The sequence below is a fragment of the Cololabis saira genome, chromosome 12 (genome assembly GCF_033807715.1).
Source record: "Cololabis saira isolate AMF1-May2022 chromosome 12, fColSai1.1, whole genome shotgun sequence".
NCBI lineage: Eukaryota > Metazoa > Chordata > Actinopteri > Beloniformes > Belonidae > Cololabis > Cololabis saira.
This window is the reverse complement of record NC_084598.1, coordinates 44,024,677-44,052,177: the sequence shown is the minus strand read 5'-3', so window position 1 is coordinate 44,052,177 and position 27,501 is coordinate 44,024,677. Positions and strand designations below refer to the sequence as shown.

The window sequence follows — 27,501 nt, the reverse complement described above, 5'->3', positions numbered from 1 at the left end:
CACCAGCTAGAGGTTTACTTAACACTAACTATAGGCTTTACTAAACAGAAAGGTTTTAAGTTTAGTTTTAAAGGTGGAGGTGGTGTCAGCCTCCTTAACCCAGATTGGAAGTTGGTTCCATAGTAATGGTGCCTGATAGCAGAACGCCCGCCCTCCAAATCTACATTTAGATACTCTAGGAACTACGAGTAAACCTGCACTCCGAGAGCGGAGAGCTCTGCCAGGAACATAAGGCACTATCAGGTCTTGTAAATACTGTGGAGCTAAGCCGTTTTGGGCTTTATACGCAAGTAATAACATTTTAAATTGAATTCTGAATTTTACAGGTAGCCAATGGAGCGACGCTAACACTGGAGAGACGTGGTCTCTCCTGCTGATTCCTGTCAGCACTCGTGCTGCTGCATTCTGGATCAGCTGGAGCCTATTCAGCAAATTACTTGGACATCCTGCTAATAACACATTACAGTACATTTCAAAATGACAAAAACTGAGTTTTATTTTATTTATTTATTATTCATGATTTTATCTTTATACACCACCACAATTAATTGAAAAGAACAAACATGTGATCAATCTCGTTCAGCTTTCATAAAAAAAAAAAAATCCATCACGCCCCGTTACAGTGTATAGTTCAATCAGACAAGTCATGTGATGAAGAGCTCAACAGTTTTCCTACTGCTAAAACACTTTGGCTTAGAGAATCCGATCTAAATAAATCCCCTATTTCAAGGAAGACATACATATATTGGGGGTGATTAAAATGATGCTCCTTTCCTAGAATTATAGCCTACAGGAAGAGCTGGGGAGGCGGTAGAGATTTAAAAGCAGAAGCAAGTCTTATAAGCAGATGGAGTAACTGGAATAAACCATCCACCGGGGTATGAGTGAGCATAAAGCTGGTACGTCTGCTTGAACTAGGTCCCTGTAGTTACCACATTCATGCAAATCCAGAAACAGATGCAGCTGAAAATAAAACTTTAATAGGAAGACTGTGTTTACATCAATTAGAAAACTGAAATACAAAGATACATTCTGATAATAAACTGCATGAGTATCAGTGAACTGAAGAACTCTCACAATGTGAAAAGAAGCTGGCCACTAAAGGTAGTATGGTGATTATGACTGTCGTAAATCCTTGTGTTTGCCCACTGACGTAAAAACACAACATCTCCAACCTCTAATAACAAAGTGACACCATTAGCAGGATTAACAGACCCTGAAGTCTGATGTTCATAGGCAAGAACAACATGGTCTCCATTCTTGACCAGCGCAGCAGCAGTAGCATATGAAGAATGTCCGTGTCCATGAAGGTAGAACTCAAAGTGGTAGGCTGCTCTCACTGGGGCTGTGAAAAAGCCTGCGGAACACAAAATTGATTTCTTTATCTGCCTTTTCTTTTAAATTGTCCATCAGTGAAAATTTAGATTTTTTTCCCCATTTTATCACCCAGTGCTCCTACCTAGGTCAGTCCTGGGGCCTCATTTAAAATGGACTGCGTAGGATTCATACTAAAAGTGCACGTACGCTCAAAAGCCGAAAATGCCGGGCGCAAAAAAAAATCCGGATCTATAAAACTGCGTGCACGCAGACTTCCACGTAATGTTCCCTTCATAAATCACAGTCCAGCTGGAAGGATGCGCAGGGGAATCCGCGTCATATCCCGCCCTCAACACGCCCATAAATCCATATGGATGAGCCTACTGAGCATGCGCAGTGGCTTCCTGCACCCTGTTTGGGCGTCAGAATGAATGAACGTGTCGAGCCACCGTGCCACTGAATTTCACTGAGATCTGAGATCTAGATGTTGTGGATGAGGTGGAGAGAGGACAGTGAAACGAGATTATTTAGTGGTCACAGTAAAAGTAGGAAAAGTATATAAATAGTATAAAATAAAGCGAGTGAGTGGCAGCACGCCGTTGCTGCCCGTTAGTGCCACGACGCAATTTCCACTGGGGGCAGAGGGGACATGCCCCCCCCCACTTAAAAAAAAAAAAAAGAAAAGAATGCCCCCCCCACTTTTCAAAATGTATTTGTCCCCCCCGCCCCACTTTTTACAGTTTAAAAACTAACGGTAGGCTCAGCAAATCATCAAGACACTCGGGACGGCGGCCCGGCAGCCCCCGCTCCCTCTCCTCCCTCCCGTCTCCCCTCAGAGCTGCTCTAGGCTGATTTATGGTTCCGCGTTTCACCAACGCAGAGCCTACGGCGTAGGACACGCGGCGACGCGCACCCTACGCCGGACCCTACGGCGTAGGCTCTGCGTTGGTGTGATGCAGAACCATAATTCCGGCTTAAAAGTAAAAAACATGAGCGCACGTACCCGTGCATGACAGGCAGACACACACGGGGAGAAGAGACTATTTCTTTAATTTTTATTTTTTCAAAAACTTTATCCTTATGAACGCAATTGTTACATAGTCCAACTTTCCTTATTTTAATCAGAACACTTTCTTTTTTCCTCTTCGGCGTGGAGTAGTGGGCTCGGAGCGGCAGCCCCCCCCCCCCCGCCGCCTGCTCCGTTATCAGCACTATTTTATTATAAGTCTGATATATGTTGTGATATGTGATGACATTATTAAGAGTATGACATGAATCTGGCTTCATTTCACCACCTCACAGCCTGCGTCGCCAGGTCCCCGTGTCTTAAGTAAATTCTTACGGGAGGGTCAGGGTTGCCGTAGGGATACGCAGATTTCTCGGTTAGTTTTTTCTTTTTAGATCCAGGGATTTGCGTAGAAGGCGACTTCCGCAACTTTCAGGCGCTTTTTCTGCGCAAGCAAGCTTTATAGATGAGGCCCCTGGGCATTGCTCCCTCTACCAACCCTGGGAGAGCCTCTACTAGGGGTGTAACGATACACTAATCTCACGATACGGTACGATACACGATATTGAGGTCACGATAACGATACGATATTATAGCAGTATTTTTTTAACAACCTTGAATGAGGAACATATGACTGGAAAAAATGGTCTTTTATTTGAAAGGCACAAAATACAAAATAATGCTGTGCATTTGCCCTATTGTTACAGTTTGTAATGCTTTATAACTGTTTAAGTTTTAAAGAGAAAGCCAGGCCAACCATTTCCCACAAACTGAACTACAAGTAAATGTCAGGTTTGCATTATGCAAGTAGTACAAATATTTTGCCACAAACTGAATAGTTTCTCTCATGTATGATTTGACTTTTTTCTTTTCTAGAAATTTAACAACTAGAATTAAATAAATAAATAAAAGTAAATAAATCCATACAATTTTACATCATAAAAAAGATTGATTCATGCTCACCTTATAAGTGTAAGAGGAGATTTATTTTTGTTAAGAAGGTTATTTTGTAATTCAGGGTTCATTATTTTATAAATATATCCTTGAACCGCCACCTTACTGTGGTGGAGGGGTTTGTGTGCCCGAGTGATCCTAGGAGCTATGTTGTCGGGGGCACTTTCGCCCCTGGTAGGGACTCCCATGGCAAACAGGTCCTGGGTGACGGGCCAGACTAAGAGCGGTTCACAAGCCTTTCATGATGACAAGTAAATCAAGGACCGTTACGTCGCCCGGATCGGCGTCACCGGGGCCCCGCCCTGGAGCCAGGCCTGGGGTTGGGACTCGTAGGCGAGCGCCTGGTGGCCGGGTCTTTGCCCGTGGGACCCGGCCGGGCTCAGCCCGAAACGGCGACGTGGGTCCGCCTTCCAGTAGGCCCACCACCCGCAGGAAGGACCATGGCAGGCGGGTGCATTGTGGGCTGGGTAGCAGTCGTGGCGGGGTGCCTCGACGACCCAATCCCTGGACATCAACCCTCACAGTGGGGACATGGAATGTCACCTCGCTGGGGGGGAAGGAGCCGGAGCTTGTGCGTGAGGTTGAGAGATACCGGCTAGAGATAGTCGGGCTCACCTCCACACATAGCTTGGGCTCTGGAACCCAGCTCCTTGAAGGGGGCTGGACCCTCCTCTACTCTGGAGTTGCCCAGGGTGAGAGGCGGCGGGCTGGTGTGGGCTTGGTTATAGCCCCCCAGCTCAGTCGCCATGTGTTGGAGTTCACCCCGCTGAACGAGAGGGTCGCTTCCCTGCGCCTTCGGGTCGGGGATAGGTCTCTCACTGTTGTTTGTGCCTACGGGCCGAACAGCAGTGGGGAGTACCCGGCCTTCTTGGAGTCCCTGGGAGGAGTACTTGATAGTGCTCCAACTGGGGACTCCATTGTTCTACTGGGGGACTTCAACGCTCACGTGGGCAATGACAGTGATACCTGGAGAGGCGTGATTGGGAGGAACGGCCTCCCCGATCTGAACCCGAGTGGTGTTTTGTTGTTGAACTTCTGTGCGAGTCGCAGTTTGTCCATCACGAACACCATGTTCAAGCATAAGGGTGTCCATCAGTGCACGTGGCACCAGGACACCCTAGGCCGGAGGTCAATGATCGACTTTGTTGTCGTTTCATCTGACACTCGGGTGAAGAGAGGGGCTGAGCTGTCAACTGATCACCACCTGGTGGTGAGTTGGATGCGTTGGCGGAGGAGGAGGTTGGACAGACCGGGCAGACCCAAACGGATTGTGAGGGTCTGTTGGGAACGTCTGGCTGAGCCCTCTGTCAGGGACATCTTCAACTCCCACCTCCGGGAGAGCTTCTCTCGGATCCCGGGGGGGGCGGGGGACATCGAGTCCGAGTGGACCATGTTCTCTGCCTCCATTGTCAACGCGGCGGCTCGAAGCTGTGGACGCAAGGTCTCCGGTGCCTGTCGTGGCGGCAATCCTAGAACCCGGTGGTGGACACCGGAAGTACAGGATGCCGTCAGACTGAAGAAGCAGTCCTACCGGGCTATGTTGGCCGGTGGGACTCCTGACGCAGTAGATAGGTAGAAGAGGGAGCTGAGTCGAAAGGCGAAGCTCTCGATTTACCGGTCAATCTACGCCCCTACCCTCACCTATGGTCATGAACTTTGGGTAGTGACCGAAAGGACAAGATCGCGGATACAAGCGGCCGAGATGAGTTTCCTCCGCAGGGTGGCTGGACGCTCCCTTAGAGATAGGGTGAGGAGTTCGGTCACCCGGGAGGAGCTCGGAGTCGAGCCGCTACTCCTCCACATTGAGAGGAGTCAGCTGAGGTGGCTTGGGCATCTGTACCGGATGCCTCCTGGACGCCTCCCTAGGGAGGTGTTCCAGGCATGTCCCACCGGGAGGAGACCCCAGGGAAGACCCAGGACACGCTGGAGAGACTATGTCTCTCGGCTGGCCTGGGAACGCCTCGGACTCCCCCCGGAAGAGCTGGAGGAAGTGTCTGGGGTGAGGGAAGTCTGGGCATCCCTGCTGAGGCTGCTGCCCCCGCGACCCGGTAACGGATAAAGCGGGAGAAGATGAGTGAGTGAGTATATTCTTTATATTCTGATGTAAATCAGGGACTATAATGACACTAGTCAGTTTATCTGTAGTGATTAGTCTGTTTTAGATTGGGCGGAGTGATACGCCACAGTACGGCACTAGGTGCTGTGTTGATGTTCTAAAATCCTACACTGTTGAGGGACATTAAAGTACACTGGAACTCAGCAGAAGTTTCCCCGTGTTTATCCTACTTACGACACGAAAAAGGTTTAATTTAATAAGGTAAGGCTTAACTCTACACCAGCCTTACATCAGTAAAAGTTCAGAGCTCAAAACCCTGCAAGAGTCCCGTGATCGGGACCAAAATGGGACTAGTTTCTTCTGATCGGAGTAAGATTGTCCTCCTTCGTGGGTCGAGGCGCGGTCGGCACCAATATGCTGCGTGTTACTAGTCAACACAATAGATTAATATTAATAATCCAATATCGCAATACAGTTTGTCACCTCCACGACACATATCGTGACGTTTATGTATCGCAAAATTTCGTGGCATAATATATTGTTACACTAGTCTCTACCAACCCTTGGAGAGCATCTACCAACCCTGGGAGAGCATCTACCAACCCTGGGAGAGGCTCTACCTTGGTAGAGCCTATACCAACCCTAGAGCCATCTACCAATAAACAAATGAAATGAAATAAAATCGTTCTGCTCACGTTTCATGAATAAGACCCAATGTATAATATGACCCCAATCTGGAGTCTAAAGTTCTCTTTACCTCCAACTCATGACCAGTTGGGTCAGTTTAAAAGATACATGGCTAGGGTCAGAAAAAAATATTCATGATTTTAGTATTTATGGATCGGGGTTCCCATATTTGGATGTCAACATCTACTTAAAAAGGAAAAAAGTTACCATGTTGCTATTTATACATTTCTAAATTAGTTGTGACACTCATAGATTTGAAGATGTGGACAAACAAACCCTTTACACATTTTCTTGTGAGAGTGAGCAGGATGTAATATTTCATCTGTAAATGTGAGTACCTGTGTTTGGGTTATAGGCATTTCCAACATTTGAAACAACGTTTCTGAAGATCAGGTTGGTGTGTGCGTTAAATGGTCCGATAGTTTCTTCAACAGAAGTGATCAAAGATGCTGAGAAAGCCACTCGTTTCACTGAGAGAGAAACACAAGTGTTACATTACAGTGAACGATGTTCAAGTTGTATCAGTCCTGATCTAATTCTGGAAATTACAAACCTTCTCCTTCTCTTGTCAGAGTGTTCACATGGTTTTCTGTTGTGTTTGCTCTGACTTTAATGGTGAGCAGTTCAGCTGCCTGTTCTAAAACATCAAAAACAACATCAGAATTAACAGTTTGACAAATTGATGAATGAAAATCAGTGGTTCAAAGCAGTTAGTTTATTGTCCTGAAAGAAAAAAAAAACTATTCATGCATGTGAATTTTAATTATTATATCTAACCACTTTTTAGTTATGGAGGATTCTTTGTGCCAAAATTAAATAAATAAATACATCATTAATGAATTAAATTGGGAATTAAATATATCATTAATTAATTAAATGTCATTAATGAATTAAAATTAGAATTAAATATGACATTAATTAATTAAAATACAATTCATTTTAAGTAAAAAAATGTATTTATTATTTCAGCATTTAATTAATGACACATTTAATTAATGATTTTGTGTTGCGTGTGAATCATGAAATGTAAAACTGCATTTCATTAATTAATGACACATTTAATTAATGAAATCGTGTTGTTGCGTGTGATTCATGAAATGTAAAACTGGAGGTAGAAGAGGAAGCCTTTCTAAACATGACAGCTGTGAGTTAAATTCGCTGCTTCTCTCAGCAGCTCTGGGCAGGATTTTGACATTTTGTACACCTTGCTGTACCAATATTTGTGGTTAGAGGACCAAGTCTTCAGTGGTTACCAATACAATTTTGGAGTAGAGTAAAAATTTTGGAGTAGAGTATCCAAACCAACGTAGAGGTGAATAATGCCACCTAGTTTATCGGAATGTGTCCCGAAGCCCTGCAACAATCCATTATGTGGATTCGATTTGCCTTGACTTGATGTGCAGGGGAACCAATGAGGTGTTTGGAACCCGCCCACTGAGTTTGACGAGTGAAACTGACAGTTTTACATTTACATTTCATGATTCAGCAACACAAAATCATTAATTAAATGTGTCATTAGTTAATTAAATGCTGAAATAATAAATATATTTTTTTACTTAAAATGAATTGTATTTTAATTAATTAATGACATATTTAATTCTAATTTTAATTAATTAATGACACATTTAATTAATTAATGATATATTTAATTCCCATTTTAATTAATTAATGATGTATTTATTTATTTAATTTTGGCACAAAAAATCCTCCATATTTAGTGTGTCATGGTGCTAATATGTAAATTAAATACTACTTGTGTCACTGCTAGATATCCAGCGTGTACCTTGGTACTGTTGCTTCAGCTCCGTCTTTTGTGACTCCAGTTCTCTCAGCCTTGCTGCTTGTTCTAAAGAAAAATAACAAACTTAAGAACTTGATAAAGTAATTAAGGTAATTAATAAAAAAAGTGTGGGTCAAACAGCTTTTATCATGGACTGAAAACTATCAATACATGTAAATCAAATTTGAATTTTTGTTTAGTAAAACAAAACGAGGTTTTCGTGCCTTAATTGTATCACATCAAGTTTAGATACTGGAAGGATCACAGACAGGGGAATACGAGAGTCAGCAGTGAATCTCCTATTCTTGACTCTAGACTTTAATCGGCCTGTTCTGTATTTATGGTCACCAAAGGAGAGATTCAGTGTGAGAAAGGGCATTGTAGTCACAGGAAATCCTTTTTTGGTTGAAACACTCAGTTGTTACTGTTCTAATAAATGTTTAGTTTGAAGACCTGGATTTTGTTTCATTATAAGATACATTAAAGTCTTTCTAAATATTTTTGACAAGGGTGTGTGGCGGACCCAAATGCAGCAAATGGAGCTGGAGTGGATGTGACAACTATGTGAACACTACATTAAGCAGTGTAAATACACCGGGTTTAGCAGAAATGCTAGTTTCCACCCGCAGTCCCCACAAACAACTAGACACACTCACACCTACGGGCAATTTAGAATCACCAATTAACCTAATATGCATGTTTTTGGACTGTGGGAGGAAACCGGAGTACCAGGAGGAAACCCACGCAAGCACGGGGAGAACATGCAAACTCCACACAGAAAGACCCTGCTGGGCCTGGGAGTCAAACCGGGGACCTTCTTGCTGTGAGGCAACAGTGCTAACCACTGACCCACCATGCTGCCAAATGCCACTTAAAGGAGCTTGAGGCAGGATTTATTAAAAAAATTCGTATACGTTTTAAGTTTTCTAGTAATAATGTCAGATGAAGCGTTCCAAACCAAAACGAATGATTCCTCTAGTGTATCTCTCCGTTGCCTTGAACAGGCTGTGTGCTGCAAAATGTGCTGCAATTCCGGGCCGGAATTTCCCGCGCTGTCCTGCGGATGTGACGTCAAATGACGCTGCATGCACGTTCTCCCCGTTCTCCCGTGCCGGCTTCACTGTTGGCTGCAGTACCCCCGACGGCCGTCGTGGTGAAGGGTGGCGCTAGAGAGTCTCATTTCTTAAAAGGAGCCTCATGCTCCTTTAAGTTTCTCTGTGTCTTCCCTATTATTTCTGAGGCTAGATTCAACATTCTTTGTAGCTTGCATCTATTTTTTGTGGTAAGGTTGCCGTACCACATTGCCATGTTAAAGGTTAAGATTCTCTCTATGAGCTTCTTATAGAGACAGTCTCCATAATCTGCTTGCTGCTTGCTTTGTGGAACTCAACTGTTTCAATTCTGTCAGCTTAGCTGCCTGCTCTAAAACATCAGTGTTATTTGAGTCACTACTAAATATACAGCACATACAAAAGTCAAAGTCAAAGTCAAAGTAGCTTTATTATCGATTCATCACATGTCAGACATACAAGGAATCGAGAGGACGTTTCCCACTTCGCTCGGTGAAACATGTAAAGTGCGCAGGCACACGCACAACAGATAAAGATTTAGAAAAGATAAAGATAAAGATTTAAAAAAGATTTAAAAAAGAGTTCACATGAATAAATACAACACAACACATACCTTGGTACTGTTGCTTCAGCTCCGTATTTTGTGACTCCAGTTGATTCACCTTAGCTGATTGTGCTGTAATACACACAGAGATACACACACACACACACACACACACACACACACACACACACACACACACACACACACACACACACACACACACACACACACACACACACACATACACACGCACACACACACGCACACACACACACAAGCACACAGTAATTCTGCAGTATAAAAACTAACTGCACCTCATTATTCCATACCTTGCAATAAGAGCAATAACTTTCATAAGTCTTTCAAATATTTTTGGAAAAATTCTGAAATCCATAGATGCTGGAAGGATGCTGTTCTTTCTTCTTCACATGACTGTACCTTGGTACTGCTGCTCCAATTCTCTGGTCTTTTTTGCTTGTTCTAAAACACCAGGGATGAACAGAGATGATTAAATCCTAACCTTCTTTGACAGCATAATTTCATTAGTTCAAGTCAGTCATTCCTTATATTAGTATTAGTGTTAGTAAGTCACACAGAATCATACCTGTATTATCACGCTGCAAGTATCTGATCTCAACCTTCAGTCCAGCCAACACGCCGCTCATCTCCCTCAGCACTGCATGGAGATCCTGCGTACACGTTGGTTGTTGCTCAGAGACATTTCCTGCTTCTCCTCCTGTCACCTCAGTTTGTCTTAAATTTACTCCAAGTTCATTGTCAGACTCAAAGGCTTGAATCTGAGCTGCAGAGAGAGAGCAGATCAGCAGCAACAATGGAAGAAACATGGTTATCACTGTTGTCAGAGTGTGTAAACCCATCCTTAAATAGTATTTCATTCTGTAAATAATCAACCACAATATGATCAATTATTACCTTATCTTATTTCCTTTCTGACAAAATGGGGCAGATGATAAGAATTGTCAGTTTGGACTTGTTGTGAATTCTGTTGAAACAAAATTAAATGAAAGTCATAAATGTCTACAGTATCTTGCCTCCTTTTCAAAGGTGGAACATTTGTTGCTTCTTTATCTTGAATAATAAAATGATTAAGTTTGCCATCGTCCTGTTTCCTTCTCCTGGCTTTTATTTCTCCAATCCCCCAGTCTGATTGTTTTCTGAAGTGCTTCCTGGTGCAGCTTGTCCTGACTGAATTCAGGTCAGGCAATTGGGTCAAAGCAAGAACCACAACTAGATGGTGGAAAATAGGGAATTTTTTAAATTTCTCCATCCATCCATGCATCCATCGTCCGCCACTTATCCGTTCCCGGGTCGTGGGGGCAGCAGCCTCAGCAGGGATGCCCAGACTTCCTTCACCCCAGACACTTCCTCCAGCTCTTCCAGGGGAGTCCGAGGAGTTCCCAGGCCAGCCGAGAGACATAGTCTCTCCAGCGTGTCCTGGGTCTTCCCCGGGGTCTCCTCCCTGAGGGACATGCCTGGAACACCTCCCTAGGGAGGAGGGACAAGCCTGGAACACCTCCCTAGGGAGGTGGGACATGTCTGGAACACCTCCCTAGGGAGGAGGGACATGCCTGGAACACCTCCCTAGGGAGGAGGGACATGCCTGGAACACCTCCCTAGGGAGGCATCCAGGCGGATCCGGTACAGATGTCCAAGCCACCTCAGCTGACTCCTCTCAATGTGAAGAAGCAGCGGCTCGACTCCGAGCTCCTCCCGGGTGACCGAACTCCTCACCCTATCTCTAAGGGAGCGTCCAGCCACCCTGCGGAGGAAACTCATCTCTAAGGGAGCGTCCGGCCACCCTGCGGAGGAAACTCATCTCTAAGGGAGTCCAGCCACCCTGCGGAGGAAACTTATCTCTAAGGGAGTCCAGCCACCCTGCGGAGGAAACTTATCTCTAAGGGAGGAAACTCATCTCTAAGGGAGTCCAGCCACCCTGCGGAGGAAACTCATCTCTAAGGGAGCGTCCAGCCACCCTGCGGAGGAAACTCATCTCTAAGGGAGCGTCCAGCCACCCTGCGGAGGAAACTCATCTCGGCCGCTTGTATCCGCGATCTTGTCCTTTCGGTCACTACCCAAAGTTCATGACCATAGGTGAGGGTAAGGGTGTAGATTGACCGGTAAATCGAGAGCTTCGCCTTTCGACTCAGCTCCCTCTTCACCACGACGGACCGGTACATCGACCGCATAACTGCGGACGCTGCACCGATCCGTCTGTCAATATCCCGCTCCATCGTTCCCTCACTCGTGAACAAGATCCCGAGATACTTGAACTCCTCCACCTGAGGCAGGACTTCTCCACCCACCCGGAGAAGGCACGCCACCCTTTCCCGATGGAGAACCATGGCCTCGGTCTTGGAGGTGCTGATTCTCATCCCTGCCGCGTCGCACTCGGCCTCAAACCGCCCCAGCACATGCTGAAGGTCCCGGTCCGATGAAGCCAACAGGACAACGTCATCCGCAAAAAGCAGAGATGAAATCCTGAGGTTCCCAAACTGGATCCCCTCCGGCCCCTGGCTGCGCCTAGAAATCCTGTCCATAAAAACTATGAACAGGACCGGTGACAAAGGGCAGCCCTGCCGGAGTCCAACATGCACCGGGAACAAGTCTGACTTACTGCCGGCAATGAGAACCAGACTCCTGCTCCGATCATACAGAGACCGGACAGCCTTTAATAGAGGGCCCCAGACTCCATACTCACTGAACCCCCACAGAATGGCACGAGGGACACGGTCAAATGCCTTCCATTTGACCATTGACTAAATATGAAGGTTTAAATCCTTTTTGAAAGGAATAAATGAGCATCAAGAAGTTCCAGTTTCTGTTGCTTTTTCATGTGTCATATCATACTGTAGGTGACACATGAAAAACATAGGAGACTAACATGTAAAAGCTTTATATTACCAGAAATACCTAAAGAATGACAACTATGTAAATAGATGTGGGTTTGGGATTTTTGAATTAGATAATAATAACAGCTACAACAACAATAATAACAACTCCCAAATCAACTTGTAAACAAAAACATTAGACTACATTTAAGTCATTACATGTAGTAAATGCAGGAGGGTCTGGACAATGATTTTTTTTTGTTTTGTTTTTTGTTTTTTCATTTAAATACGTCAAAATGGATTTGAAAAAAAATGAATCAATGAATTAATGGAAGTAATGACTTACAGTGATCAGGGTTTACTGCCATTAAAGCTCGTTGGCTGTATAAACTAAACTAGTTCCTTTTTCCATAGATGTCAGTAATTTATCTGATGTTGTCTGCTGCCATCTAGCGACCACTAGGCAGTACTACACTTGACTAAAACTGTATACTCCGAATCTTGTTTCCAAGAGATGGAAGAGGTAACTGCAAAAACGCAAGTAGCTCGACAGTCACAGGCTCTTAATAGCCCAGTACCCGCTGATGCTGGGTACACTTTCATGCTTGTTTAGTTTGTGTGTGTGTGTTTTTTTACTTTTCCTGATTTGTTTTAATACAGTACAGCACCAATAGTGGGGACCAGCTGTCCCTCTCAGCAGGCAGCTGTTTCTGGGAAAAGGGAAGAGTCAGCTTTATGAAATGTTATTTCAATTCAATTCAATTCAATTCAATTTTATTTATATAGCGTCTAATACAACAGATGTGGTCTCTAGACGCTTTCCAGAGATCCAGAACATGAACATAAACATGAATATAATTATAAATATAAATATAATCCCCCGAGCAATTATTACATAAAACAATGGCAGGTAAAAACTCCCATAGTGGAAGAAAAACCTTAAGCCAAACAGTGGCAAGAAAAACTCCCCTTTAGGAGGGAAGAAACCTTGAGCAGGAACAGGATCATAAGGGGGGACCCTCCTGCCGAAGGCCAGACTGGGGGAGTCAGGGACGTCAGCAGCACACAGCAGGCAGGTGGAAGCAGCAGCGGGATGACCAGAGGGGGGGAGGGGGGCGTCAGCAGCACACAGCAGATATCCACGTAGGCAGGTGGAAGCTGCAATGGGATGACCAGAGGTGGTGGGGGGGGGCCGGGACAGGCCAGAACGCAGCTCCCGAGGCTCCGGCCTGCAAACATGCACAAAAAAGAGAAAAGAGGGGCCGGCACAAGAAACTACAGGAGTGATGGACAAAACGATAGCTATCAGACATTTATAAAAATGGAAATGGAGAAGAGAGGAAGGGAAAAGGAGAGGAGAAGAAGGGTGAGAGGCACCGCCCAGCGGATCATGTCGGTGCCCCCTGCAGCATAGGCTTATAGCAGCATATCTACCACCAAGCTATATTTGAGACTAACTATTATAGTCTTGTTCTATAGCTGCAACTATGACTACTGACTCTAACACACTAGAGTTTACACTACCTAGAGATTTACCAACACCAGCTAGAGGTTTACTAAACACTAACTATACGCTTTACTAAACAGAAAGGTTTTAAGTTTAGTTTTAAAGGTGGAGGTGGTGTCAGCCTCCTTAACCCAGATTGGAAGTTGGTTCCAAAGTAATGGTGCCTGATAGCAGAACGCCCGCCCTCCAAATCTACATTTAGATACTCTAGGAACAACGAGTAAACCTGCACTCCGAGAACGGAGAGCTCTGCCAGGAACATAAGGCACTATCAGGTCTTGTAAATACTGTGGAGCTAAGCCGTTTTGGGCTTTATATGTGAGTAATAAAATTTTAAATTGGATTCTGAATTTGACAGGTAGCCAATGGAGTGACGCTAACAATGGAGAGACGTGGTCTCTCCTGCTGATTCCTGTCAGTACTCGTGCTGCTGCATTTTGGATCAGCTGGAGCCTATTCAGCAAATTACTGGGACATCCTGCTAATAACACATTACAGTACATTTCAAAATGACAACAACTGAGTTTTATTTTATTTATTTATTATTCATGATTTTATCTTTATACACCACCACAATTAATTGAAAAGAACAAACATGTGATCAATCTCGTTCAGCTTTCATTAAAAAATAAATAAAAACCATCACACCCCGTTACAGTGTATAGTTCAATCAGACAAGTCATGTGATGAAGAGCTCAAAAGTTTTCCTACTGCTAAAACACTTTGTCTTAGAGAATCCAATCTAAATAAATCCCCTATTTTAAGGAAGACATACATATATTGGGGGTGATTAAAATGATGCTCCTTTCCTAGAATTATAGCCTACAGGAAGAGCTGGGGAGGCGGTAGAGATTTAAAAGCAGCAGCAAGTCCTATAAGCAGATGGAGTAACTGGAATAAACCATCCACCGGGGTATGAGTGAGCATAAAGCTGGTACGTCTGCTTGAACTAGGTCCCTGTAGTTACCACATTCATGCAAATCCAGAAACAGATGCAGCTGAAAATAAAACTTTAATAGGAAGACTGTGTTTACATCAATTAGAAAACTGAAATACAAAGATACATTCTGATAATAAACTGCATGAGTATCAGTGAACTGAAGAACTCTCACAATGTGAAAAGAAGCTGGCCACTAAAGGTAGTATGGTGATTATAACTGTCGGTAATCCTTGAGTTTGCCCACTGTTGCAAAAACACAACATCTCCAACCTCTAATAACAAAGTGACACCATTAGCAGGATTAACAGAAAATGAAGTCTGATGTTCATAGGCAAGAACAACATGTTCTCCATTCTTGACCAGCGCAGCAGCAGTAGGATGTGAAGGATGTCCATCTCCATAAATGTAGAACTCAAAGTGGTAGGCTGCTCTCACCGGGGCTATGAAAAAGCCTGTGGAACACAACAATCATTTCTTTATCTGCCTTTTTTTTTAATTGTCCATCAGTGAAATGGAGATTTTTTTTTTCCCCATTTTATCACCCAGTGCTCCTACCTAAGTCAGTCCTGGGCATTGCTCCCTCTACCAACCCTGGGAGAGCCTCTAGTAGGGGTGTAACGATACACTAATCTCACCATACGGTACGATACACCATATTGAGGTCACGATAACGATACGATATTATAGCAGTATTTTTTTAACAACCTTGAATGAGGAACATATGACTGGAAAAAGGGTTATTTTGGTAATTCAGGGTTCATTATTTTATAAATATATTCTTTATATTGTGATGTAAATCAGGGACTATAATGACACTAGTCAGTTTATCTGTAGTGATTAGTCTGTTTTAGATTGGGCGGAGTGATACGCCACAGTAAGTAAGTAAGTAAGTAAGTAAGTAAAATTTATTTATAGAGCGCTTTTTGTAGATACAATCACAAAGTGCTTTACATCAGGGATAAAATGCAGTAGAATATAAAACACACAATAGCACAACAACAGGTAACTTCACAGATGCCCAGGGAAACATCATCATCAGGGGAAAGCCTGTCTAAAGATATATGTTTTAAGTTCTCTCTTAAAACTGTCAGTGGACTCAATGCTGCGTAAGGTCAGTGGAAGTGCATTCCAGAGGCGAGGGGCACTGGCCTGGAAAGAGCAGTCACCTCGCGTTTTAAAACGGGTGCGGGGGACCATCAAGAGTTTTTGATCTGATGACCTTAATGAACGTGAGGGAGAGTAAGGTCTCAGCAGTTCAGCAATGTACACGGGAGCTTGATTATTTAGGGCTCTAAAAGTAAGTACTAAAATCTTAAAATGAATCCTAAAATTAACTGGTAGCCAATGTAAAGAGTATAAAATCGGGGTGATATGATCCCTTTTCCTTGTTCCAGTTACGATCCTTGCTGCCGCGTTCTGCACAGTCTGAAGGCGATTTACAGCCTTTTTGTTAACACACATAAAAAGAGAGTTGCAATAATCAATGCGAGATGACACAAAGGCATGAATTATCATTTCAATTTCAGTTTTTGAGATCATAGACCTCAGTTTAGCGATATTCCGGAGATGATAAAAGCAATTCTTCACCAACTGTTTACAGTGGTGGTCCAGGGACATGTCCTTGTCAAACACAACTCCTAGGTTACGTACGTTAGGTTGGACAGAGGGACCTAAATGACCTAAATGCTGTTTTATGAGGGGAATAGCAGTATCTGGGGCAATAATCAGTGTTTCCGTTTTAGCGGAGTTCAGTTGAAGGAGATTGTTATTTAGCCATTTTTTGATGGCAGTCAAGCAGGCTATTAAGTTATCTAATTTGTGTAGCTCTGTCTGCTTGAAAGAGCAGTAGAGCTGAATATCATCAGCATATAGATGATAAGAAACATCACTGAAATCACTGATAATCTGTCCAATAGGGGTCATGTAAAGTAAAAAGAGTAAAGGGCCAAGGACTGATCCCTGTGGGACCCCACAGGCTAGCTCTGTCGGGTCAGATAGGAACTCATTGACATGGACCAAAAAACTCCTGTCAGTCAAGTAGGACCGGAACCAATTTAAGACGGTACCAGAAATCCCAAAAGTGTCTCTGAGTCTATCTAGTAAGATTTTATGATCCACCGTGTCAAATGCAGCGGTGAGATCTAAGAGTACCAGAACTGTAAATTGACCAGAGTCTGCTGCCATCAGGACATCGCTTGAAACTCGAGTTAGAGCAGTCTCAGTGGAGTGCTTTTTCCGAAAGCCTGATTGGAAGGTGTCAAAAATAAGATTTGCATCCAGGAAGGCATTTAATTGTTTAGCTACTACCTTTTCCAGGATTTTAGCTAGAAAAGGGAGCTTTGAAATGGGCCTATAATTTTTTAAATCAGCAGGATCCAAGTTTGGTTTCTTTAATTTAGGTTCCACTGCTGCCTGTTTAAAGGAGACTGGGACAACACCAGTTTGGAGAGATTGATTTATAATCTCTACAATGCAGGGGCCGATAGAGCTAACAGTTTTAAGGTACAGTGATGTCGGGAGTATGTCCAGCGGGCTGGAGGACGGTGTCATGGTGGCAAGGAGCGCACTGATGTCTAGCAGTGAGACCAAAGAAAACAAGGACCATTTACATTGAGGAAGCAGAGAAGTACAAGGATTTAAAACAATTTGAGGAATATTGGCCCTGATGTCATTAACTTTGTTTACCATAAAACTGGCAAAAACATTACAATCAGTTGCGGAAGAGACTGAGGCCACTGGGACATCAGGGGATGTAATAGAGCTGATGGTATCAAACAGAAATTTAGGATTTCTCTTATTACGAGAAATAAGTTGGGCAAAGTAAGCAGCTCTAGCGTTTTTTAACAAATTGTTTAAAGCAAGTCTCAGATCCTTGAGGTACAGCCTGTGGACCTCAAGCTTCGATGCTTTCCACAGCCGCTCTGCCTTGCGGCAGCTTCTCCTGTGGTTTTTAATCTCTTCATTTATCCAAGGGCAAGGTTTCCTAAGAGAGGTGGATCTTGCTTTAATTGGAGCTACTTTATCAAGAACTGACTTGCATCGAAGATTAAAACACTGTACCAGTGAATTCACATCATTATCATCATCATCATTGTTTGAAGCGGGCTCAGCATCAAACAGGGAAATAAAGCTGTCAACAACAGGCTGATTAATAAAACGTTTCTTTCCCTGGACAATACATGACGGGTGCTTTTCAACATATGCCATATCAAAGGAGATACAGCTATGGTCACTGACAAGAGATTCTTCCACATGTAGATTTTCAACCATCAATCCATGTGAGAAGACAAGGTCCAGTGTATGTCCTTTTAAATGTGTAGGACCAGAGACATGTTGCACAAAATTAAAAGACTCAGTGATATTTAAAAGCTCAGTAGCAGTATTAGATGACTGATCATCTATATGAATATTAAAATCACCAATAATAAGCACCTTATCCAATTTGATAATAGAAGATAAAAGTTCAGTGAAGTCAGATAAAAACCCACTAGCTGAGCCAGGAGGGCGGTAAATTAAAATACAATAAAATGGGTTGTGTTCATTTATCTTGGTCACTTGAAGCTCAATTGAGGGGAAAACGTCAGAGTTCACCAGCCTAATTTTGAGGCGTTCACGGAAAACCACCGCGAGCCCCCCGCCACGTCCAGTGAGACGAGGAGTGGCAACGAACGAGTATCCCGGGGGACACAGCTACCTGAGGTGGATGAATTCCCCCTGCCGCTGCCAGGTTTCAGACAAGAACAGGAAGTCAAGATTTTCCTGGATCAGCAAGTCATGCAGGACAAGTGATTTGTTTGCAATGGAGCGTGCATTCAGTAAGGCCATCTTGGACCGTGAAGGCACCATGACGTCACCGCCAGCTGACTGAGTTCCTACGGCTGACAGACAGCTGATCCGCGGAGCGATGACACGCCGTGGGAAAAAGTTGCGGTATACCTGGCAGTACCGGGGTATAGGCTGAGGGACGTTTTCCTCCTCGGGTACTTGCAAGGAGATGGGACGCAGGTAGCTCGTAAATTCCTCCCGGCCATACCTGGGAAAGAGCCGCCTGCTCCGCCTCAGCCACACCTGAACGCCGGCCCTGGATCCACGTTTCCGCAGTCTTCTCCGGAGTGGAGGCAGCAGCAGCCCCCCGAGTGACAAGTCAGCGCAGACAGACGGGGGAGGTAAGAAGTTGTAGCCCCAATTTGCACTGAACTGTTCCATAGAGTTCCTGATTTGAAGCAGCGTGGTCCGATCATAGCACAGGCTGGATGTGCAGGTTGATGGGGCCAGTGAAAGTATCAGGACATAGATTAATTTAAGGAGATGAGACGCCGAGGCAGCGGCCGTGCCAGTCACAGGCGCCATGCTGCTCAGGTCAGGTCTTGAACGAGTCCTGAACTCAAGGCCTCCTCCCAAAGTACGGCACTAGGTGCTGTGTTGATGTTCTAAAATCCTACACTGTTGAGGGACATTAAAGTACACTGGAACTCAGCAGAAGTTTCCCCGTGTTTATCCTACTCACGATCCCAAAAAGGTTTAATTTAATAAGGTAAGGCTTAACTCTACACCAGCCTTACATAAGCAAAAGTTCAGAGCTCAAAACCCTGCAAGGGTCGAGGCGCGATCTACAACGTTACTAGTCAACACAATATGGGCTATTAATATTAATAATCCAATATCGCGATACAGTTTGTCACCTCCACGACAAGTATCGGGACGTTTTTGTATCGCAAAATTTTGTGGCATGATATATTGTTACACCCCTAGCCTCTACCAACCCTGGAAGAGTCTCTACCAACCCTGGGAGAGCCTGTACCAACCCTGGGAGAGCATCTTCCAAACCTGGGAGAGCCTCTACCTTGGCAGAGCCTCTACCAATCCTGGAAGAGCATCTACCAACCCTAGAGCCATCTACCAATAAACAAATGAAATGAAATAAAATCGTTCTGCTCACGTTTCATGAATAAGACCCAATGTATAATATGACCCCAATCTGGAGTCTAAAGTTCTCTTTACCTCCTACTCATGACCAGTTGGGTCAGGTTTAAAAGATACATGGTTAGGGATACATGGTTAGAAAAAAATATTCATGATTTTAGTATTTATGGATCGGGGTTCCCATATTTTGATGTCAACATCTACTTAAAAAGGAAAAAAGTTACCATGTCGCTATTTATACATTTATAAATGAATTGTGACACTCATAGATGTGGACAAACAAACCCTTCACACATTTTCTTGTGAGAGGGGGGCAGGATGTAATATTTCATCTGTAAATGTGAGTACCTGTGTTTGGGTTATAGGCATTTCCAACATTTGAAACAACGTTTCTGAAGATCAGGTTGGTGTGTGCGTTAAATGGTCCAATAGTTTCTACACCAGAAGTGATCAAAGATGCTGAGAAAGCCACTCGTTTCACTGAGAGAGAAACACAAGTGTTACATTACAGTGAACGATGTTCAAGTTGTATCAGTCCTGATCTAATTCTGGAAATTACAAACCTTCTCCTTCTCTTGTCAGAGTGTTCACATGGTTTTCTGTTGTGTTTGCTCTGGCTTTAATGGTGAGCAGTTCAGCTGCCTGCTCTAAAACATCAAAAATAACATCAGAATTAACAGTTTGACAAATTGATGAATGAAAATCAGTGGTTCAAAGCAGTTAGTTTATTGTCCTGAAAGAAAAAAAAAACTATTAATGCATGTGAATTTAATTATTATATATAACCACTTTTTAGTGCGCTCATGGTGCTAATATGTAAATTAGATACTACTTGTGTCACTGCTAGATATCCAGCGTGTACCTTGGTACTGTTGCTTCAGCTCCGTCTTTTGTGACTCCAGTTCTCTCAGCCTTGCTGCTTGTTCTAAAAGAGAAATAACAAACATAAGAACTTGATAAAGTAATTACAAAATTAATAAGATAATTAATAAAAAAAGTGTGGGTCAAACAGCTTTTATCATGGACTGAAAACTATCAATACATGTAAATCAAATATGAATTTTTGTTTACAAAAACAAAACAAGGTTTTCGTGCCTTCATTGTATCACATCAAGTTTAGATACTGGAAGGATCACAGACAGGGGAATACGAGAGTCAACAGTGAATCTCCTATTCTTGACTCTAGACTTTAATCGGCCTGTTCTGTATTTATGAAACACTCAGTTCTTACTGTTCTAATAAATGTTTAGTTTGAAGACCTGGATTTTGTTTTATTATAAGATACATTAAAGTCTTTCTAAATATTTTTGACAAGGGTGTGTGGCGGACCTAAATGCAGCAAATGGAGCTGGAGTGGATGTGACAATTTTAATCAAATCTGATTTTCTGAATATTTGTTCTCAAAAATATGTCATTACATTTGCACTTAAAATAAAGGAAACACCTTGGTACTGTGGCTTCAGTTTAGTTAGTTAGTTAGTTAGTTAGTTAGTTAGTTAGTTAGTTAGTTAGTTAGTTAGTTAGTTAGTTAGTTAGTTAGTTAGTTAGCTAGTTAGTTAGTTAGTTAGTTAGTTAGTTAGTTAGTTAGTTAGTTAGTTAGTTAGTTAGTTAGTTAGTTAGTTAGTTAGTTAGTTAGTTAGTTAGTTAGTTAGTTAGTTAATTTGTCTTTTGTCTCATAATACAAAAACAACAGTACCATGACACATCAACAAACACTTAACATTTACACGCAAAACATCTTAGTGGCAAAAAAGGAGGAACAACAAGGGCGTGTTAATAAAAGACAGGTTTATCCACCGAGACGTCCCTCATTCAGAGCCTTAATGGCGTTGGGAATGAATGAGTTTTTACATAAGTTCCGGTTAGCCTTTGGTACACAGTACCGTCTACCTGAGGGAAGTCATTTAAACTCTAAAGCTGCAGAGTGGGTGAGTAGATCATTTACTATCCTAGCAGCTTTTTTCCCAATCACTTCCTCATAAATGCCCCTTAAGTTTCTCTGTGTCTTCCATATTATGTTTGAGACTAGATTCACTTTTCTTTGTAGCTTGCATCTATTTTTTGTGGTAAGGTTGCCGTACCACATTGCCATGTTAAAGGTTAAGATTCCCTCTATGAGGTTCTTATAGACCAAGGGTCGGCAACTCGCGGCTCTAGAGCCACATGCGGCTCTTTAGCGCCGCCCTAGTGGCTCCTGGAACTTTTTCAAAAATGTTTGACCTTTTTTTTCCCTTTTTTCTTCTTTTTTTTCCTTTTTTCTCTTTTTTTCCTTTTTTTCTCTTTTTTTCTTCCTTTTTCCTTTCCTTTTCAATCTCGACATTTTGACTTTTTTCTCGACATTTCGACTTTTTCCTCAAAATTTTGACTTTTTTCTCAGAATTTTGACTTTTTTCTCGACATTTTGACTTTTTTCTCAAAATTTTGACTTTTTTCTCGACATTTTGACTTTTCTCTCGACATTTCGACTTTTCTCTCGACATTTCAACTTTTTTCTTTTCTTTCTTTAAAGATTTTTTTGGGCTCTAGTGGCCCTTTATTGAAGATGCAGACTGGAAAGGGGTAGAGAGAGAACGGGGAAGACACGCAGCAAAGGTGCGCAGGCCGGGATTCGAACCTGCGACTGCTGCAGGAGGAGGACTGTAGCCTCAGTATATGAGCCGCTGCTTAACCCACTGCGCCACCGAGCGTCCCGTGTTGCCTTCATTCTAAGGCTGATACAAGACTTTTCATTTTTTGCGGCTCCAGAAATATTTGTTTTTTGTGTTTTTGGCTCTTTCAACATTTTGGGTTGCCGACCCCTGTTAGAGACAGTCTCCATAATCTGCTTGCTGCTTGCTTTGCGGAACTCAACTGTTTCAGTTCTGTCAGCTTAGTTGCCTGCTCTAAAACATCAGTGTTATTTGAGTCACTACTAAATATACAGCACAGCAATTCTGGAAATTACAAACCTTCTCCTTCTCTTGTCAGAGTGTTCACATGGTTTTCTGTTGTATTTGCTCTGGCTTTAATGGTGAGCAGTTCAGCTGCCTGCTCTGCCAGCTTAGCTGCCTGCTCTAAAACATCCAAAACAACATCAGAATTAACAGTTTGACAAATTGATGAATGAAAATAAGTGGTTCAAGCAGTTGATATATGATATAATATATATTATATAATATTATATTATATATAACCACTTTTTAGTGCGCTCATGCTGCTAATATGTAAATTAAATACTACTTGTGTCACTGCTAGATATCCAGCGTGTACCTTGGTACTGTTGCTTCAGCTCCGTCTTTTGTGACTCCAGTTGATTAACCTTAGCTGATTGTGCTGTAATACACACAGACACACACACACACACACACACACACACACACACACACACACACACACACACACACACACACACACACACACACACACGCACACAGTAATTCTGCAGTATAAAAACTAACTGCACCCATTATTCCATACCTTGCATAAGAGCAATAACTTTCATAAGTCTTTCAAATATTTTTGGAAAAATTCTGAAATCCATAGATGCTGGAAGGATGCTGTTCTTTCTTTTTTCACATGACTGTACCTTGGTACTGCTGCTCCAATTCTCTGCTCTTTTTTGCTTGTTCTAAAACACCAGGGATGAACAGAGATGATTAAATCCTAACCTTCTTTGACAGCATCATTTCATTAGTTCAAGTTAGTTGTTCCTTATATTAGTATTAGTGTTAGTAAGTCACAGAATCATACCTGTATTATCACGCTGCAAGTATCTCATCTCAACCTTCAGTCCAGCCAACACGCCGCTCATCTCCCTCAGCACTGCATGGAGATCCTGCGTACACGTCGGTTGTTGCTCAGAGACATTTCCTGCTTCTCCTCCTGTCACCTCGGTTTGTCTTAAATTTACTCCAAGTTCATTGTCAGACTCGAAGGCTTGAATCTGAGCTGAAGAGAGAGAGCAGATCAGCAGCAGCAATGGAAGAAACATGGTTATGACTGTTGTCAGAGTGTGTAAACCCATCCTTAAATAGTATTTGATTCTGTAAATAATCAACCACAATATGATCAATTATTACCTTATTTTATTTCCTTTCTGACAAAATGGGGCAGATGATAAGAATTGTCAGTTTGGACTTGTTGTGAATTCTGTTGAAACAAAATTAAATGAAAGTCATAAATGTCTACAGTATCTTGCCTCCTTTTCAAAGGTGGAACATTTGTTGCTTCTTTATCTTGAATAATAAAATGATTAAGTTTGCCATCGTGTGTCCCTGTTTTCTTCTCCTGGCTTTTATTTCTCCAATCCCCCAGTCTGAATGTTTTCTGAAATGCTTCCTGGTGCAGCTTGTCCTGACTGAATTCAGGTCAGGCAATTGGGTCAAAGCAAGAACCACAACTAGATAGTGGAAAATAGGGAATTTTTCATTTCTCCATCCATCCATCCATCCATCGTCCGCCGCTTATCCGTTCCCGGGTCGTGGGGGCAGCAGCCTCAGCAGGGATGTCCAGACTTATTTTTTTTATTTTTTTTTCTGAGGGGAGTCCGAGGAGTTCCCAGGCCAACCGAGAGACATAGTCTCTCCAGCGTGTCCTGGGTCTTCCCCGGGGTCTCCTCCCAGTGGGACATGCCTGGAACACCTCCCTAGGGAGGTGTTCCAGGCATGTCCCTAGGGAGGTGTTCCAGGAGGATCCGGTACAGATGTCCAAGCCACCTCAGCTGACTCCTCTCAATGTGAAGGAGCAGCGGCTCGACTCCGAGCTCCTCCCGGGTGACCGAACTCCTCACCCTATCTCTAAGGGAGCGTCCAGCCACCCTGCGGAGGAAACTCCTCTCTAAGGGAGGAAACTCATCTCTAAGGGAGCGTCCAGCCGCCCTGCGGAGGAAACTCATCTCGGCCGCTTGTATCCGCGATCTTGTCCTTTCGGTCACTACCCAAAGTTCATGACCATAGGTGAGAGTAGGTGCGTAGATTGACCGGTAAATCGAGAGCTTCGCCTTCCGGCTCAGCTCCCTCTTCACCACGACGGTCCGGTACATCGACCGCATAACTGCGGACGCTGCACCGATCCGTCTGTCAATCTCCCGCTCCATCGTTCCCTCACTCGTGAACAAGATCCCGAGATACTTGAACTCCTCCACCTGAAGCAGGACTTCTCCACCCACCCGGAGAAGGCATGCCACCCTTTCCCGATGGAGAACCATGGCCTCGGTCTTGGAGGTGCGGATTCTCATCCCTGCCGCATCGCACTCGGCCTCAAATCGCCCCAGCACATGCTGAAGGTCCCGGTCTGATGAAGCCAACAGGACAACGTCATCCGCAAAAAGCAGAGATGAAATCCTGTGGTTCCCAAACCGGATCTCCTCCGGCCCCTGGCTGCGCCTAGAAACCCTGTCCATAAAAATTATGAACAGGACCGATGACAAAGGGCAGCCCTGCCGGAGTCCAACACGCACCGGGAACAAGTCTGACCTACTGCCGGCAATGCGAACCAGACTCCTGCTCCGATCATACAGAGACTGGACAGCCCTTAATAGAGGGCCCCGGACTCCATACTCACTGAGCACCCCCCACAGAATGGCACGAGGGACACGGTCAAATGCCTTCCATTTGACCATTGACTAAATATGAAGGTTTAAATCCTTTTTCAAAGAAATAAATGAGCATCAAGAAGTTCCAGTTTCTGTTGATTTTTCATGTGTCATATCATACTGTAGGTGACACATGAAAAACATAGGAGACTAACATGTAAAAGCTTTATGTAACCAGAAATACCTAAAGAATGACAACTATGTAAATAGATGTGGGTTTGGGATTTTTCAATTAGATAATAATAACAGCTACAACAACAATAATAACAACTCCCAAATCAACTTGTAAACAAAAACATTAGACTACATTTAAGTCATTACATGTAGTAAATGCAGGAGTGTCTGGACAATGATTTTTTTGTTTGTTTGTTTTTTGTTTTTTTATTTAAATACATCAAAATGGATTTGAAAAAAAATGAATCAATGAATTAAGGAAGTAAGCAATGACTTACAGTGATCAGGGTTTACTGCCATTAAAGCTCGTTGGCTGTATAAACTAAACAAGTTCCTTTTTCCATAGTTGTCAGTAATTTCATATCCTGTGTTTATGATCATTCTTATTAGCACCACAGCAAACATGTAGCCAAACTTTAACTTTGTCAAGGAAAAACTACCCAACGACTATAAGTTATCTGATGTTGTCTGCAGCCATCTAGCGACCACTAGGCGGTACTACACTTGACTAAAACTGTAAACTCTGAATCTTGTTTCCAAGAGATGGAAGAGTTAACTGCAAAAACGCAAGTAGCTCGACAGTCACAGGCTCTTAATAGCACAGTACCCGCTGATGCTGGTACACTTTCATGCTTGTTTAGTGTGTGTGTGTTTTTTTACTTGTCCTGATTTGTTTTAATACAGTACAGCACCAATAGTGGGGACCAGCTGTCCCTCTCAGCAGGCAGCTGTTTCTGGGAAAAAGGAAGAGTCAGCTTTATAAAATGTTATTTCAATTCAATTCAATTCAATTCAATTTTCTTTATAGAGCGTCTAATACAACAGATGTTGTCTCTAGACGCTTTCCAGAGATCCAGAACATGAACATAAATATAAATATAATTATAAATATAAATATAATCCCCCGAGCAATTATTACATAAACAATGGCAGGTAAAAACTCCCATAGTGGGAGAAAAGCCTTAAGCCAAACAGTGGCAAGAAAAACTCCCCTTTAGGAGGGAAGAAACCTTGAGCAGGACCAGGCTCATAAGGGGGGACCCTCCTGCCGAAGGCCAGACTGGGGGAGTCGGGGACGTCAGCAGCACAGCAGGCAGGTGGAAGCAGCAGCGGGATGACCGGGGATGGGGGGGGGGGCCGGGACAGGCCAGAATGCAGCTCCCGAGGCTCCGGCCTGCAAACATGCACAAAAAAGAGAAAAGGGGGGCCGGCACAAGAAACTACAGGAGCGATGGACAAAACGATAGCTATCAGACATTTATAAAAATGGAAATGGAGAAGAGAGGCAGGGAAAAGGAGAGGAGAAGAAGGGTGAGAGGCACCGCCCAGCAGATCATGTCGGTCCCCCCTGCAGCATAGGCCTATAGCAGCATATCTACCACCAAGCTATATTTGAGACTAACTATTATAGTCTTGTTCTATAGCTGCAACTATGACTACTGACTCTAACACACTAGAGTTTACAATACCTAGAGATTTCCCAACACCAGCTAGAGGTTTACTAAACACTAACTATAGGCTTTACTAAACAGAAAGGTTTTAAGTTTAGTTTTAAAGGTGGAGGTGGTGTCAGCCTCCTTAACCCAGATTGGAAGTTGGTTCCATAGTAATGGTGTCTGATAGCAGAACGCCCGCCCTCCAAATCTACATTTAGATACTCTAGGAACTACGAGTAAACCTGCACTCTGAGAACGGAGAGCTCTGCCAGGAACATAAGGCATTATCAGGTCTTGTAAATACTGTGGAGCTCAGCCGTTTTGGGCTTTGTAAGTAATAAAATTTTAAATTGGATTCTGAATTTTACAGGTAGCCAATGGAGCGACGCTAACACTGGAGAGACTTGGTCTCTCCTGCTGATTCCTGTCAGTACTCGTGCTGCTGCATTTTGGATCAGCTGGAGCCTATTCAGCAAATTACTGGGACATTCTGCTAATAACACATTACAGTACATTTCAAAATGACAACAACTGAGTTTTATTTTATTTCTTTATTATTCCTGATTTTATCTTTATACACCACCACAATGAATTGAAAAGAACAAACATGTGATCAATCACGTTCAGCTTTCATTAAAAAAAAATAAAAAATCCATCACGCCCCGTTACAGTGTATAGTTCAATCA

At 43.2% G+C, this 27,501-nt stretch overlaps 1 protein-coding gene and 1 long non-coding RNA gene across 2 annotated transcripts; both read right to left on the bottom strand.

Annotated features, from left to right (window-relative positions):
* Nucleotides 1-960: 960 nt before the first annotated feature.
* LOC133456433 (uncharacterized) lies at nucleotides 961-23,603 on the bottom strand. Its single transcript, XM_061734908.1, has 10 exons — nucleotides 23,363-23,603; nucleotides 23,199-23,240; nucleotides 22,883-22,945; nucleotides 22,582-22,686; nucleotides 20,496-20,558; nucleotides 20,197-20,280; nucleotides 7,804-7,866; nucleotides 6,574-6,657; nucleotides 6,359-6,490; nucleotides 961-1,357 (listed from the first exon to the last, which is right to left on the bottom strand). The coding sequence occupies exons 1-10, from the start codon at nucleotides 23,601-23,603 to the stop codon at nucleotides 1,074-1,076; spliced, it is 1,161 nt and encodes a 386-aa protein (XP_061590892.1). The 3' UTR covers nucleotides 961-1,073.
* Nucleotides 9,484-10,243, bottom strand: LOC133457511 (uncharacterized). The gene is made up of 3 exons (XR_009783863.1): nucleotides 10,019-10,243; nucleotides 9,853-9,894; nucleotides 9,484-9,546 (listed from the first exon to the last, which is right to left on the bottom strand). It is a non-coding gene; the product is annotated as an uncharacterized LOC133457511 (long non-coding RNA).
* Nucleotides 23,604-27,501: the final 3,898 nt, after the last annotated feature.

Excerpts from the sequence above, each read along its gene's own strand:
- LOC133456433 (XM_061734908.1), bottom strand. The coding sequence starts at position 23,603 with ATGTTTCTTCCATTGCTGCTGCTGATCTGCTCTCTCTCTTCAGCTCAG. Across the intron at positions 20,559-22,581 it reads TCTGACAAGAGAAGGAGAAG|AACAAGCAGCAAGGCTGAGA; the intron begins GTTTGTAATTTC and ends TTTCTCTTTTAG. Across the intron at positions 20,281-20,495 it reads GCTGAAGCAACAGTACCAAG|AGCAGGCAGCTGAACTGCTC; the intron begins GTACACGCTGGA and ends TTGATGTTTTAG.